Source organism: Rhamphochromis longiceps, linkage group LG9 (assembly GCF_057381845.1).
Source record: "Rhamphochromis longiceps isolate RC_006_pf linkage group LG9, R_longiceps_female_GT1.1, whole genome shotgun sequence".
In the NCBI taxonomy this organism is placed as follows: Eukaryota; Metazoa; Chordata; class Actinopteri; order Cichliformes; family Cichlidae; genus Rhamphochromis; species Rhamphochromis longiceps.
Window position 1 is genome coordinate 22,736,972 of NC_140565.1, and position 15,448 is coordinate 22,752,419.

At 42.5% G+C, this 15,448-nt stretch overlaps 1 protein-coding gene across 1 annotated transcript in view; it reads right to left on the minus strand.

Annotated features, from left to right (window-relative positions):
* Positions 1 to 1,152: 1,152 nt before the first annotated feature.
* ptprn2 (protein tyrosine phosphatase receptor type N2) overlaps positions 1,153 to 15,448 on the minus strand; it is a 165,360-nt gene continuing 151,064 nt past the window's right edge. Inside the window, exons 16-22 of the mRNA XM_085418892.1 lie at positions 14,258 to 14,335; positions 11,241 to 11,360; positions 10,248 to 10,414; positions 7,678 to 7,731; positions 6,597 to 6,661; positions 4,586 to 4,659; positions 1,153 to 2,595 (exon numbers count right to left, since the gene is read on the minus strand). Coding sequence (XP_085275018.1) covers positions 2,524 to 2,595; positions 4,586 to 4,659; positions 6,597 to 6,661; positions 7,678 to 7,731; positions 10,248 to 10,414; positions 11,241 to 11,360; positions 14,258 to 14,335 — 630 coding nt within the window. The 3' untranslated portion in view covers positions 1,153 to 2,523. The remainder of the gene's footprint in view (positions 2,596 to 4,585; positions 4,660 to 6,596; positions 6,662 to 7,677; positions 7,732 to 10,247; positions 10,415 to 11,240; positions 11,361 to 14,257; positions 14,336 to 15,448) is intronic.

Sequence of the window (15,448 nt, forward strand, 5' to 3'; positions counted from 1 at the left end):
GAGTTGGGGTTTAGTTAAAATTGATCCATAAAGCATTTTTTAAACTATGAAACCAATCATAGTCACCCCTAGTCAACATTGCCTTTTTAGAAAGAAAGACTTTTATCTTATATTACTATTATTTAATTAAAGACTCATGAGGTATACATGCTACTCATGTGTACTACGTATCACACTCTCTGTGACTTGTAACATAACACTGTTGCTGCCTCTTTAAACACACTTGTATTATTGTCCCTGTATCACTGTTTATTGTCAAAATTCAAGATGAATTCAAATGCAGTAAACAATCATTTGTAATCACATGTACTTAAGCTACACAATAATGGATAAAGTTAGCTCTTTGGTGTGTATCAATTGACTGGGGATCTCTGGGAGATGTGGCCAAAAGCTTCTGAGAACCAAGTAAGTGGAGATTTTAAAGATTTTTAATCCAGTCTGTGTCCTTTAGTTTGGCATCAAATGATTCTTGAAGGGCTCCCTTAAAGATTTAGCGTGTCACCAATTTGCGTTAATATAAGAAAGAAAACACAAATGATTGAAAATACCCCGAAAGGCACACTTACGATTGTGTGACTGTCGTATATTAGGAGCAAATTTGTCTTCACAAAAGACTCTTTGAGACAGTTTTATCAGCCATTGTTTGCAGGTGCAGCTGTTTGCAGCGATTATGGTCTAATAACAGATTGTACTCCACCTCCCATTTCTAACAGCAGACAGACAAACCCCTGCAACAAGAGAAACTGCAGACAAAACACACAAAAATAAGAAAAGAGGCTGTCTGTTGTCAATTAGCTGAACGTGGCATCCTCCAGTAAACACTGATTGAGGTGGACTCTGACTGACTGAACTTTCTCCTCTCTGTAATATTGCAGGAGGACCTCCGTGGGTGAAATACATGACTGATTTCATTTCAAATCCCAGCCACTTTCTCCGCTGACAGAGCTGGTGAACCAAACATTTCATCTGTACAAACCTGCGACTCTCTCCCAGATACAAACCCTCGGGGAGCACCGTATAGCTTTTTCTCTGTGACTTTACCAAGGCCGCCATTCAATCAAGTGACTCTGGCTGTGAGGGCGGCCTTCTCGCTGCCGTTTGTGCGTGCGCGAGTGTAGCAGACGTAACATCACACACGAGGCGGCAGAGCGGTATGGTCCGTTCGGATTTATTATCAATCTGAATATTACTTCTCACACAAAATATATAGTTCTCATTGAGGCTCTCGGTATACATCTTCAATAGCACTATGTAAGTTTTCATAAAGTCATTCGTGGTCTATACATGGAGGGATTAATCGCTCATGTTGCACAAAATGTCACAATATACCATACCAGTGATGGAGGGACAAAGAAATTTAGCAACAATCCCAATATAAGGTCTTCTTAAATATATTATTACTATCCATACAGCATGACAGTATTTCTAAATAGAAGCAATAACTATCTCAGTTAGTATATTTCACATTTACTGTTAACAGAGATGTTTATGCAACAAACAGTTGGTGGCGTCCGATGTAAAAACAATACAATGAGGAATAAGAGAACAGCTGATGTGTTTCACAACAATCATGACGTGTGGGGGGCTCGGAGTCGGATAACCTGCGGTTTAGAACGACAGTGAGATGTCTCGACCCAAAGTACAACAACGCACACGCTTCAACGTCTGTACACACGATGTAGTAGCTGATTCAGATCACAGAGGAGAAACGTGTGAGGAGCTACATCGATTCATTTAGAGGGTATAATCTGTACAATAATACGGGTTTTACAGGCAGGAAGTTCATTTAGTTTACATAGCACTATAGTTTAGAGCTGCAGTGATTAGTTGGGGGAGAAAGCAAAAAAAAGAAGAAGAAAAGAAATGCCAATAAAACCTTTCTCTGATAAAACAATGGTTTATATCTCAAGATTTCAGACTGTTAGTCATATTAAAAAAATACATTTTCTTTTTTTTATCAACATTTCCTAAACTGAACGATTAACTGGGAAAATAACTGTTAGTTGCAGCCTTACCGTAGCATGTTTTAATTGTGCCGGAGATCATTTTCTAAGCTTTTTGCATCAGTTTTTTTCTTTTTTTTTTGCTCATTTTGGAACAAAAATCTTCACTTGACATCACGTAAACATCTCGTCAGTGGCACTAGGATGGTATGTTCAAAAAAACAACGTCACAGTTAAAGAGGACCGGGGTTCATACTGACAAAAAAAATCTCCCAGCGCAGCCGCTGATCGGACAGCACCGACTGACCGCGGATCAGCGGCCGTACGCTGAGGGAAATTTTGTGTATATGGATCCAGCTGAGATATCTGGCACGACATTCATAAGTATACAGTATATATAGAGGTGAAGAGGAGGCAGAGGGAGAAGAGGGAGAAACAGAGCGAGGAGAAGGCAGGCCAGAGAGAGATGTCAGTCTTGAGTGGGCAGAGGAAACCGGTGCTCAGCGAGCGAGAGGAAAGCATATGTGTGTGTGTGTGTGTGTTGGGTGTGAGGTGGTGGGGGGAGTGGGTTGCGATGCCTTCACTGAGGAAGTGCTTTCAGGATGGCGTTCACCTCTTCTGCCACGGCTGTCAGCGCGAACTCAAACTGCTCCTGAGGAGGAGGAGGGGGAAGGAGGATGAGGAGGAGGGGGAGGAGGAAAGGACGCAGGGAAGGAAAAGGAAGGATAAAAGTTTTACTGTGTGACCAAGTGGAATGGCATTTCAGAATGACTGGCAGCTCCCGACCCTGCCCCTGATGTGCTTGGCCACAGTCTAGAGGTGAAGGTGAGCCTCTCTCCGAGCTTTCAACTTAAAGTGTGTGAGCAGCCGGGAACAGCATCGATCCAGCCAGGTGTGTCTTAAAATGGAGCTTTTGAGTCAAGCTGTCTCTCAGCTTTCTCTGCTTGCCTGTGTGTATGTGCGCGCGCGCGTTTGAGTGTGCATTTGTTTGTGAAACCGACTCATAGTTTTCCCCGAGGAGCGCAAAAGAGGCCGATTGATGTTTGCCCCATGGACCTGGTGTTTTTATATTCCTCTCCTCTCTCCAGGCTGAGGGGCCACGGGGTCCTCTCACAGAGAAAAGGTACGTAGGAGTTTGGAGGGAACAGCCTTTAGATGTGTCAACACACAGGCTGCCATAGTCTGGCCTGAGGATAGGCTAAATCAATACAGAGGAGTCACTGGTGACCGTGCCTCTCGCTTTGCAGTGGAGATTATCTGGAGTGCTGATGTTTTCTATTTTTATGTGTCTTCTGAAGTTGTGATGGGGCCAGAAAATATGTAAGCACATCCATGTTTATCTCCATCGCAGTTACAGGTGCCCACATCTATTCCCAAGTTAGGTTTAAAGTTTTGTGCATTGGAAGAGAAAAAAACTAAGATACTTCTAAATATGAGGGTTTGTGCACGCTGTTCACCTTTACGCCACTGGGGGGAGATCAATCTCTGCTCGACAGATCACAAACGGATGTTAGTGAGGAAGGGGAAAAAAACAAAACGGTCACACATGTTGTAATTACTGCGTGTTGATGTCTGTCAAAAATTAGTAACCAGAGTAAGGGGAGAAATTAATGCCCCTTTTGTGAGCTTTGTCCAAAAATAAAACGGCAGCATCACGAAGAGGAGGGAAAAACAAAAAAGAACACGACTGGTTGCTCAATCGTCGAAACCTAACTGTGAATTTCATACCTCATTACAATGTAATTTCTGTGTAGACCCAGTATGAAGCCACAAAGTGGAATCAACAATAGTCTGATATAATTTCACTTAGACTCTTTTGAAGAAAAGAAAAAGCAGAGAGTGCCCGGAAAGCTTTCCTGCGCTGAGCAGAGCAGGGCCGTAAAAGCAGCATTAATGAACCATCGAGGAACACTCGAGTCTGTTAGCATAGCACCGGAGTCCATAAATATTATCACCCGGCTCTGCGTGGAGGTTCGCCTTTATTATTTTTATTATTATTATTCCTTTCCAATTACAAGAGAGAAACAAAAGACCCTTCCTCCCTATTATTTGCATTAGTGGATAAGAGGAAACGCTTTGTTCACACCCTAAACTGCTCCACATAATAGTGAGAGGTGAACGACCCGCTGTGTTAGGAACTGTTTGGACTAGACAGACAGATGCTGTATGAGACGAAGAGAATCTAAGAGAACATTTTTGATTACTTTGTTGCCATTTTTTTTGCAATATCAGCTGATTCCTCCTAAAAACTGACTCAATATCTTCTCATGTCTATTTAATTTGGTTGTATATTCTCCATGTTCTGGTTTTGGACTTCGTCACACTTTCTGATGGACATTTCTTTTGACATTTGAGATGTTACATGCTCAAGTCATGAATCTTACGATGCTGCAGTTTGAAAAATATTTCCGTGAGACATCTTGGCCATCCTTTTATTTTTGCAGCTCATGAAATGTGGACTGTTGTTCTAATCCTGACGCGGTTATCAGTTACCCCATCGTTTCCCCAGAAATGATCCCATGTGCACGTGAAGCAGACAATCCTTGGTGTTGAATGGCTGCAAACCCTCCTCCCGCTCTCCTTTCTCTCTGCCCCCCCTCCCCCACACACACACTTCTCTAACTCAAAGCCGGGGACCTTACCTTTGTCTGGACCATGCCAGCTCTCTGGTCTCTCAAGTGCTCCAGGGTAGCGGCAATATCAATCTCTTTAGCACCTGCAACAGACCGAAAATTGGACTGAGTTCAAAGCAGTGGAGTAATCCAGCTCACATCTGTCAATCTCTCTTTATACTGGGCTCCCTTTGGAAGAGCGCAGCAATTGAAAATTATTACATTCATCCCTTGAAAGACTTGGACAAGAGCCACTGACTGTTTCTCGATAAAATATGCAAGAGGATATTTTTGGGCCCTGGTGCAATAATGCATTCAAACACACCACACACTGGCTTCCATGTGAGAGTCGTGTTCAAAAACCGGTTTAGATGATGTCCATGTAGGCAGTCCACTAATATCCAAGAGTGTGCACGTGCACATATCAGCAAATTAATTACAATGATTTATAGCAGATCTGCAGCAGTCATTCTGATGATTAACCCATGCAACAGTTGCCTGCCTTCAGCAGGGATCAGCTGCTGTTGAGCCTGTTTTGGCTTCACGAGTCTGTGAAGTTAATCTGGAAATCTTATTCCACTTTCAGATTTATGGATTGCGAGCAGCATGCCAGAGCTCATTTGAGAAACTGACATAGAGAGATGTAGAGAGCAAAACCCGAAGAGAGAAAAAGGGAGAGAGCCCCTGAACTCTCAAGATGGTTTTCAAAGTGAGGCAAAGAAAGGAAGCAAAGGAGATGGAGCAAGAGCGTGAATGTATGTATGCGTGTGGGTGAGCGAGAAAGAGACAGAAAAAGCGGGATTTAATGCGGCTGGACTTAGTACTCAAAGTGCTCCAGTGCTTTGACAAGACTTTCATGTCTTAGATGGGCTGAATTCCAAAGTTAGGCTGGAGAGAGGCTCTCAGAGAAAAAAAAAAGCTTTGGAGAGCGAGATTATGTATATTTTATATATCTGGTTCAAGAGCAGAAAAGAAAGGGTTAAAAGAGACCGAGTGGCACCTTTCATCAGCACGGACAACAGCGAATTCATCACCGAACTACATGAACATAGTGCTGTTTTCCAGAGACGTGAGGGGAAGGTCTGCGTCCGCCTAACCTGCTCTAATGGAGCTGGATTGCAGGGGGAGGGCGAGCAGGCGGCGAGGGCAGAGGTCAAAGGATAAAGGGCAGGCTAACCTACGGGGGGGGGGCTTAAGGTGCACAACAATAGATGTTTATGTCTCAAAAGAACTCAATAGACAAAGCTAACTGAGCATTTTTTTTATTCATGAACACTCTCTGGTCGACTCTTCTTATGCTGGCGTAAAGATTCAACTAAAAACTAAAGTTTTCTTTGTCACAGCGAGATTAAAAAAACAAATCCATCCTCAGACTCTTCCTGTTTTACATGTAATGACACATCCACACCACAAGGGTCATTTTCCTGTTGGTTTTTTTTGGCCGTTTTTAATATAAAGTACTAAAATTTGTGATTATATTAGAGACAACAAACACAGCCTGAAGTCCAAATGACTGACACTGATGATGTTCACAGTTTGTGGTTCACATCGGTATCAAGCGGGAACAAATGTCAACAATTCTCAGAGTGAAATTAGAGCGAAAGCCGCAGACCGCTAAGAATAAATCAAATCAAATTCAATAAGCACAATGCTGCCATTAAATATTAAATATTGATTCAAACCACTGGAGCAAATTGCAGATTCTGATTTAAAATGTATTTTGCCTTTAAACATTTTATTTCCATGCATGTGCTATCTAAATTCATGTCGCAGCTGCTGAAGCAGGTCAGCGTGGCGTGGAGGTAGCTTAAATAGATAATTACTAATGTGGGTTCCTTTCTCATTTCCCTTTTCTCTGTTTTCTCTTTGTTCTGCTCTCTCCACTCCTCTCCACGGCTTCGGTCTTCGCTGCCTTTCCAGGCCTCAGAAAAAGTCACCCTCTAATGCATCCCCAAGACCCTCTGTGGAAAATGAGAGGCTTTAGTGTTGCCGGGGCAACACTTCAAGCAGAAAGAGTGAAAGGGAAGCCATTGATCGTTACCTTTAGCCATCCTATTGAGGACCATGTCAATCAGAATGTAAGTCCCACTCCTGCCAGCTCCATCACTGCAGAGAGTCACAGAGAGAGAGAGAGAGAGAGATCATTAAGGCGGCAGAGTGAGATGCTTTAATCTCAGAGTGTTTTTCTTATAAGGAAACAAATTGCTCATTTACATCTGCATCTGCGCAAAGACTGTCGAGTATGTTTAAGCACAAATTAGCCCGAGCACACAGACGTGCGTTTCTCCGTTCGCGCGTCACGTGGTGGATAAAAATCTAAAAGGCAAAAATCAATAATCACACTTAACATTCCTGCGAAAATACCTGAGCAGATCTGAATATTTGATGATGCAATGAATGTGATTATGTTAAACCTTTGCACACAAGCGTACATGTGGTCTTGAGAGCTGCATGGCAATTGGAGAGAGGGGATTGGGTTTTCTAAGGCACACTGGGGACAAAGGCTTTTAAATGCATGCACCTCAGGAGCAGAGGAGAGGTTGAGAGGCCAGGGGCAGTTCGAGAACAGCTTTTTGGAGAGCCTTGCTTTTCCATTACTCCAGAGATAGCCCCATGAAAAGGCTTCCTTTGTGCCCACCGGCCATTCAGCGGCTCTGCATGTTAATTGCAAACAAGGCGTGGACATCGCTCTAATAAAGGCAAAGCCAATAAAACAGGAGAGCGGCCCGAGCGCCACAGCTTCATTAATCCACTGCTAGACACTCAGTCCATACAGCTCCTTCAGAGGGAGAGCAGGCTTACTGGCCCCACACATGACTTAACAGGATGTGACTATTAAAAGTGACCAGACAGATACCTGGTGTTTAATACGAACCAATCAAGGCCAGTTAACTAACTCAACCAAATGGGAAATGGGAGTGTATTCGGCTGTGCCATGTTATTTACATAAGAACACAGTGAGCGGAATAAACAGCAGCTCCGGTGGAACCAGACAGAGTGAATGGACTGAGCGGGTTTAAGTAAACAGCCTCTCTCCTCCAACACATAGGCCACGACAAACACTCTCTGTCCCAAAGCAGCAGGGTCAGCCGCTGTCACAGGGTTCAAACGGTTATACTTGCCTGCAGTGGACAATTATCGGGCAAGATCGACCTCTGTAGCACTTGTTAACCTTTCTGAAATAAAAAAAAAAGAGAGAAAAGTTATTGTCATTGCAAGCTTGGCTGTCTTAAGTGCACAGGCTGCTACATCGATTCAGGAAACAATTCTTTTATTTATTTCTTTTTCTTGAATAATAACAATAATAATCAAAACAAATGTGACTCGTGAGGGACTTGGGGCGCTGTGGCCTGGACGAAATTAATGACGGCAATAATCAAAGGGCCAAACACAACCACGAAAGACGCTCCCTCATGTCAATCAATCCCGTTAATTTGAGCGCAGAGAGAGAGAAATCTGTGTCGCACCCTCGTAAATAAATTGAGCATCATTTCAGGCGGCGTTATTGTGACATGTGGGTGATGGATGTGGTGGTGCGATGTTGTGATTTGCCGACCGCCGACGCATTAACCCGAGCCAATTACGAATGTTATACACCACAGGCACGGCGAAGGCCAACGAGCCTTTTCACACCCCGCCGTTGCCATGGAAACTGACTACACCGAGAGCTTCCGCGTCTTTCCATTTCCTCTTGTTTCCCACCTTTCGGTGACAAAATGAGAAGTATCTCATGGTATCTATAGCTGATCTAAGCTTGCGTGCACTAATATGTTACATATAGTAAGTATAATGTTTTGCATGAATAGAAATATTGATAGCTTGTGCTATATTTTTGTAGTTTTGCCATCTGAATGCTGTATTTGTGACCAAAATTCTTAATAGCACTTAACATGTTTACCAGTATTGAAAAGCACAGGTGTGTTTGACGTAACATCATTGTGATCTGTGCTGTTTATCTGTGAAGGTTCCAATTATAGAGGACCAAAGCAGCCAAAATTACAGCCCCCCCCCCCCCCCCCCAAAAAAAAATAAAAAATAAAATTAAAATAAATAAATAAATAAATATTCATTATTTCTGATGCCCTCTTTGCCAAAACAGTGATTTATGGAAATCTGATGAAGATTATCAACGAGTTAATATCTGAGAATAAGTCAAAATTTATCAAAAAACAAAATATTTAATAAAATACATAAAATAACACAAATATGTGAATAAATATGGATATTAATACAAAGGTAAAAAAAAAATGCCCAAGAAAAGTAAAAATCTTATAGGTTTATTTTGGTGCATTTAATGGCATATTTTGTTTGTTTTACCATATTTGGTCCTCCATACTTGGTGACTTAAAGTTTATTAAAATACATGTGCTAAAAAACTGGACATGATAGAACTCTTTGCAATATAATTCGATGCTTATTTGGGAGTAGAAGTGTTTTCTTTTTGATGCTTTTTTTCTTTGCACTTTTATGTGAAATCACATTGCATACTAATGCATACATTTTAATAATCTTGTTTTATATCGGAAGCATGACTAAATCAGAACACGCCTTCAGTGTAACAGCATACAGAGACGGTTGGAGTTCCCATGCAAGCCAGAGGAAGGAACAGTGTGAGGCAGAGTAGGAGGAGGAGGAGGAGGTGGAGGAGGGAGACTTAGAGTGGAGTGAGAGAAAGACAGTTTGTGCACAGGCCTGGCTGAGGAGACACAGTTTCCAATGATCACTTTTGTGACTATGCAACTGGGCTCATATTACTAGCTGCAACATCACAAAAATGACACTGGCAACCGCAAAATACAGAGTTGGCCAAAACCACAAAACCGTGAGTGTTGAGTGCATCGTGCGGATCTGAGACCTCTGAATCGCCAGAGAGCTCTAGATTCCCAATAACCTTCAGCAGCATTATCGGAGTTCACGGCAATTTAAGCGTGAGGGAGATCTCAACAGCAGGGCAAACAGTGTATATGTAATCAAAACACAAGAGAAACCATTACAGTAGTGTCTTAAACGTAGCTGACTGCAAGCAGATTAATTTGGAAGAATGGCAGCAACTCTGTCGAGAGAGGATGACACGATAAAACTACAGCTCCTCTTTTTCTTTCATCTGCATAACAAACCAGAGGGACAGGCTTCCATCTACAAATCAGATGCATCTATTCTTGCGTGGAGGGCTTTTCCTATCCCTCCTGGGTATTCCCAGAGGTGCTACTGCCGCTTTTCTGCCAGAACATATTATATGGAAAACATAGTAAGGTTATTCAGTCACTAGCTTTCCCCCTCTCCCATGTTTTTAGTGAGACAGCTCTCGTTTAATTGGGTGTTTGAATTAGGTGGTGTTTTTTTTTTTCTTTCTTTCTTTCTTTTCTTCCCAAGCCAAGCCAGGCAGTGCGGGGCTGTTAATTTGCTGCATCACATGTGCTGGAGGGAGGTGAGGGAAATAGGCCCAAGATGAAAGGGATAGTACAGAAACACAGTCCTTATTAGAACAGCCATTCTCTAGGACACCAAAAGGCAGTGGGGCAAAAGGGAGAGGGACCAGAGAGGCGCTGACAGAATACAGAATATAAGGGAGGGTGATTAAGAACAAGCTCGGGACAAAGGCTGCTTAGAAAAAAAAAGGTGGAAATCTGTCTGAAAATCTGCTGAGCTGCAGTGTTTGTTTGAGGACCAACCGGCTGGATCTCCACTCTACCTGCGGAAGTCTAAGAGGGTCCTGGCTGAGCTGGGGATCCCACGGTCCATCCAGGACAGGAAGTGGAACTGAGTGACGGTGCGGGTCTCGTTAGTCTGCAGGTTCTTCAGGTAGAAGCTCCGTACCAGGAAGTCCTCACACCAGATGTGCTCAGACACCAAATTCACCTAAACGCAGACAAACAGAAAATCAGGTTAAGGAAGGAAATGAGGAACATGGACACCTTCTTATAGAAATGTCAGGGTTTGTTTTATGCCAAATATTTCAGTTTTCATTCACTTTTTAAAGAAATTAGAGGTGCACCGGTGTAACTCACAGACATAATAATGACCTCAGCCTGTCAGCAAATGGGATGGTTTTGGTGTCAGTGGGCGATTTGTCATCTATTGCATCACATCGCTTCCACCCAGGCTAAATATTCAAAGATGGTGTAACGATTGATGAAGGCGGGGTTGTGACTGTGAAACATCAGTATTGGTGTCATCCCAGAATTTCCCTAATAGAAAATAATACAGGAATCACAGTTTTGTGTGCTTCCTGCTATTAAATTAGAAACATTTTGTGGTGAAATGAGATGTGACTAAGACACCAAAGCACGTGGGAATAATTTGGCCATTTTGATTGAACTGGGGCGTTGTTATTGTCGGTATTATTATGATAAAATAAGAGATTATTATGTTTTATAACCCTTTATGATTTTAAGTCTAAGATCCTGGAGGGACAGGCTCTCATACTGCTACCACAGTTTATAAATGCTACCGCTTAGCATGGAGTTTTAAGAATAGTATGAATAGATTTGTCTTATTTTTTAATGCTTCTCTTTACTTTTGGAGATTTACCCCCATAGCTTGCTCTTTTTCGCCCTTTTTTGATTGCTACTCTTCACACAAATTTCAGCACGTAAAATCCAAACCTAACTGCGTGGTTAGACACCAGCTGAAGTGGGAAAACATGTCTTTCGTGACCTTTCTGTTTAACCGCTTTCTCAATCACCTCGTATATGTGGTAGACGTCGGATCCCTCGTCGGGCCAGTAGTGGTGGCACTGCTTCACTCCATTCTCCGACAGCGGGGTCAGCATGACGATGACGACGCAGCCGCTCTCCCACACCATCTACACGCCAGAAAAGAGACACCCATCAGTCACACCCTGAGATGACAAACCCTTTCATATGCAACGTTCCAGTGGTCCTAACCCGCAGCGCCGAGAGCAGCGCCGAGAGCAGCGCCGAGAGCAGCGCGTCGAGCGTTACTGATACACGGCAGCGTTGTATTACAGAGAAATTGATTTCTTAATCTTCATCCAGGAAGTATGAATAAATGTCACCTCTCCGTGTGTGACAAATGATAAATGTTGGGCTCGAGCAGCAGGAGGGCGCGTCATGTGTCGCCCTCTCTCTCACGCTCTCAGTCGTCTGAGCGAGATCACAACATCTACTGCTCTGATGCTCCATTTCATCTTATCACAACCTAATGTGTCCTTGGGAAAAAAAAAAAAAAAAAACAGGCCCACGGCAGCCATTAGGAAAATGAGGAGGAAACGTGGGTTTTATGATTGCTATAAAAACACAATGGCCTTGACTATACACTAATCACAAGCTTCTGTGATCCAGCCCAGTGGACACATTACACGCCAACTGTGCCAACTGTGCCAGGATGTGATGAGATTAGGCAAGGTGATAATGTGTGTGTGTGTGTGTGTGTGTGTGTGTGTGTGTGTGTGTGTGTGTGTGGGGGGGGGGGGGGGGGGGTTATTATCCATTTAGTCTTGTACAATTTAGCAAATATTTGATGGTAGTATTCATATTTTCCACCTCCTATCTTCCTTTTTTTGTTTTTGTAATGGGATTAGCAATTTACAGGCTCCAAAAGAGACATACACCAGCTACACTTGATTTGCATAGACAAAAAACAAACTGAAAATGACCTGAGTTGTGCCTCTGTGAACTCATGCATGGCTTCTTTTTTTTTTTTTTGCATTCTGAGAAGGAGGGGAGGAAGGCCCAGCAGAGCTAAGGTAATAGCCAGGGAGGTGGAGATAGATGGAGGGGCAACGGATGAAGGGATGGAGGAATGAGGAGTGGAGGATTAGAGCAGAGCTGCCTTTCAGAGCACTGCCTGGGGCCGGTGTGGATTAGATAGGACACAGCAAAAGATTTGCACTCCTGCACGGTCCATTTGCATGAGAGTTGCCAGTGTTACCCCTGTTTGTTTACTTTTAATGGGGTAAAGAGTGTGTTTTTCCCTCATGCCACAATCCAAGGTTAACCATACTGAATAATGAATGGCTGCTAAGCATTCCCAGACACAGAGCTGATGTTCAGCGTGTCTACGTGTGGCTAATTTTCTATTATTTTTGCTTAATTGGGAAAGATTTAAAGATGAGTTAATGGTTAAGTAGCATTAGATAATGGAAATGGATTTATTCACCTGTACGGGAAAAAAAACAAGCAAACAAACAAACTAGCAGGCATATGAGAAAAAAAACGAAATTATAATTAACGCCTTATTCATTTGAGGCACATTTTATTCCTATTTCAGCTGATGTGGCAATTAATGTACAATTTTCAGATAAAAGCCTTTGAGTTTTTCCTTTTTAATTAGTTTAAACACCACATGAGGGCAAAGCGTGTATGCGTCTACGTTTTGTGGGGAGGTTTAAGAAGTCATTTTACAACAAGTAAATATTCTCTGTTTGGTGTACAGCACCAGACCATGCTAAGCTTGGCTTCTCCACCCACCGCACAAATCGCGAGCAGCCTCCAACGTCTGTGCAAACACAAAGTCAGCACTATCATAATGATTCAAAATGAGTATCCGCTCAGTACAAGATGCAGAGTGCAGAGTGCAGGGCCAGCTGGTCTGTCAGGATTTATGCGCCACACTTTTACATCCTGGTCACGGCTAGCTGGAGTTACTTCACCATATGGAGGTGATGGGCCCACTAATTACAACAGTGCTGTCCTATTAACACATAAGACTGCCATTTGGCAACCATGCATCATTTAAGGCACACTTCCGCACAAGTTGACACGTTTTACAATAGCCTAGATCTGCTGATTGATTACAGGTCCCGCTGACATTTATGGACATGGAAAAGAATGCAAAATAGGCTTGAGGGGGAAAAGCCCCACTAATATGAGCAAATATCAGGATTATTTTAAATAACATTAGGTCTCCTGAGGCGTGTACAACTAGATCCTTATATAAAACTAAAAAGCTTCAGGTCTTGTGTACATATTCAGCTGCTGACACTTTTTGATTGATGAGTAGGAGCAGCAGCAGCACCATTACTTCTCTACCAAGTTTGTGCCTCTCATGAAATAACATTACATTTGAATGTAAGCATGCATTTTTCCTAAAAATATACAATTACCCTTCATCTTACCTCTGTTTGAGGGATGATTATGCTGTGCTGGAGCCACGGCTCCTATCACTCTTTTCAGTGTGTAAAGTTTGTTTCCGCAGACTGAGTGGGGTGAGAAGTGACTATGGGCTACAATTTCAAGAGTTTTCTCACCTTTGCTTGCTTACATTTGGGGCAAAGTGACACCATTAAAAAGACATCAAATTAGGGATCACACTTGGATCACTTGGATACAGATAGAAATCTGGCAAATCCAAGGAAAAACGGGAATACAACGACCTCTTTTGCACCAACGTGGTGCCAATTCTGCACACATTTCTGCAGGTCTGAGACCCGTGGTTTACAGAATCTGCGAGCTGAATATGCCAATTATTGTTGGATTTCTTGTGGCAGACCCTCACGTAGCCAGCTTTTTGGCACCAGCACTGGTCTTTTAATAGTAAAAATGAGTGGGACCAGTTCTAGATTGAGCTCTGGCATTGTGCCAGTGGAAAGAGCAAAGGAGCATCTTTTATGATTTCTAAATAAACTTAAGGATTCTGAATTATTAACAGAAACTGAGTACCTCTGCTGTGGTTCTTCCCTCACAGCTGTAGACACAAACAAATAAAAAGATGAAGGATGGACAGTTAATAGAGTTTTACCTGCCAGAAGTCTGCCACGGTGGAAGCTAGGGGACCCTGCGACGCGATGTAAGTAGGGTTGCGAGGGTCATGGTCCATCTGGGAGAGAGGGAACAGAGTGTGACGTAGTGTGTGGTTGGTGACTGGTGGATGAAAACATATTGTCTGGTTAAGACTTCCATGAAATCGTCCATCTGGATGCAGAAACGAAATGAGATCAGCATCTATTGATGTAAACACTTGGCTTTCATTCCTCCTGCAAACCCTGTCGTATTCAGGATGCGAGTATTTTTACGGGGGTGATTAGAGGAAACTGGGACATGGAAGTAACTGCATGCTGTTCGTTGGAAAAATGTGGATGTTAACACAAGCTGAACACATATTTGAAGGATAGGTTTGTAGCTAAAAAATGCTTTTAAAAAATCACTCTTTTAAATAGATTTGGACCTTGAACTTTCCTCTTTATCTGCTAGGCAACAGGCACCTCTAATGTTGAACACAACCCATATTCAACGATTTTCTATGCGAGCAAATAACTGAACCTCTCTTTTTAAAAGCTATATATGTTATGAAGAAAGATTCTGTAGCTTCTCAAGGGGATTAGTAAAAAAATCTTATTTCCAACTAACCTGAAATTTGCAAAATAACTTCAATTCACTGTCGTTATTTTTCACTCTTACAATATCTTTGTGCCCTCAAAGACTTGATGAACTGCTTTCAGAGCTCTTTCTTTTTCATGCTTAGCTGTGTTTCTACATGAAACACGACACTGCCGTGGACTTTAACGCCTGGAGTCTCCTAACACGAGGGTGCTGAATGCCCAGGTGGGGTGATGGACACAGTTTGAGGGATGTGATTGAGATTTGAATGAAAATAAAATCAGCAATCAGATTTTACTGAATTAAGTTTCTATGGTTAACCTCTCGTGTCAGGCATACCAGTGGGGAACATGGTGACTTATTTTGAAGGGAAAGATTCACAACAATGCATTCTTAATGTATGTTTGACATCATAACGATAGATGACTCAAACAGTGCTGTATTTTTTGCACATGCAGAATAATATCAAATGTTGCAGACTTTCTAAAGAGTGCAGGAGTTTTTCAAAATTGACGCTGGTGCTCAGCACTGCCTCCCTTAAGTAAGAAAGTTTTGGGTTCGAACCTCTTCTTGGTTAGCTGGCTGAAGGTTTAAATGTGAGCATGAATGGCCT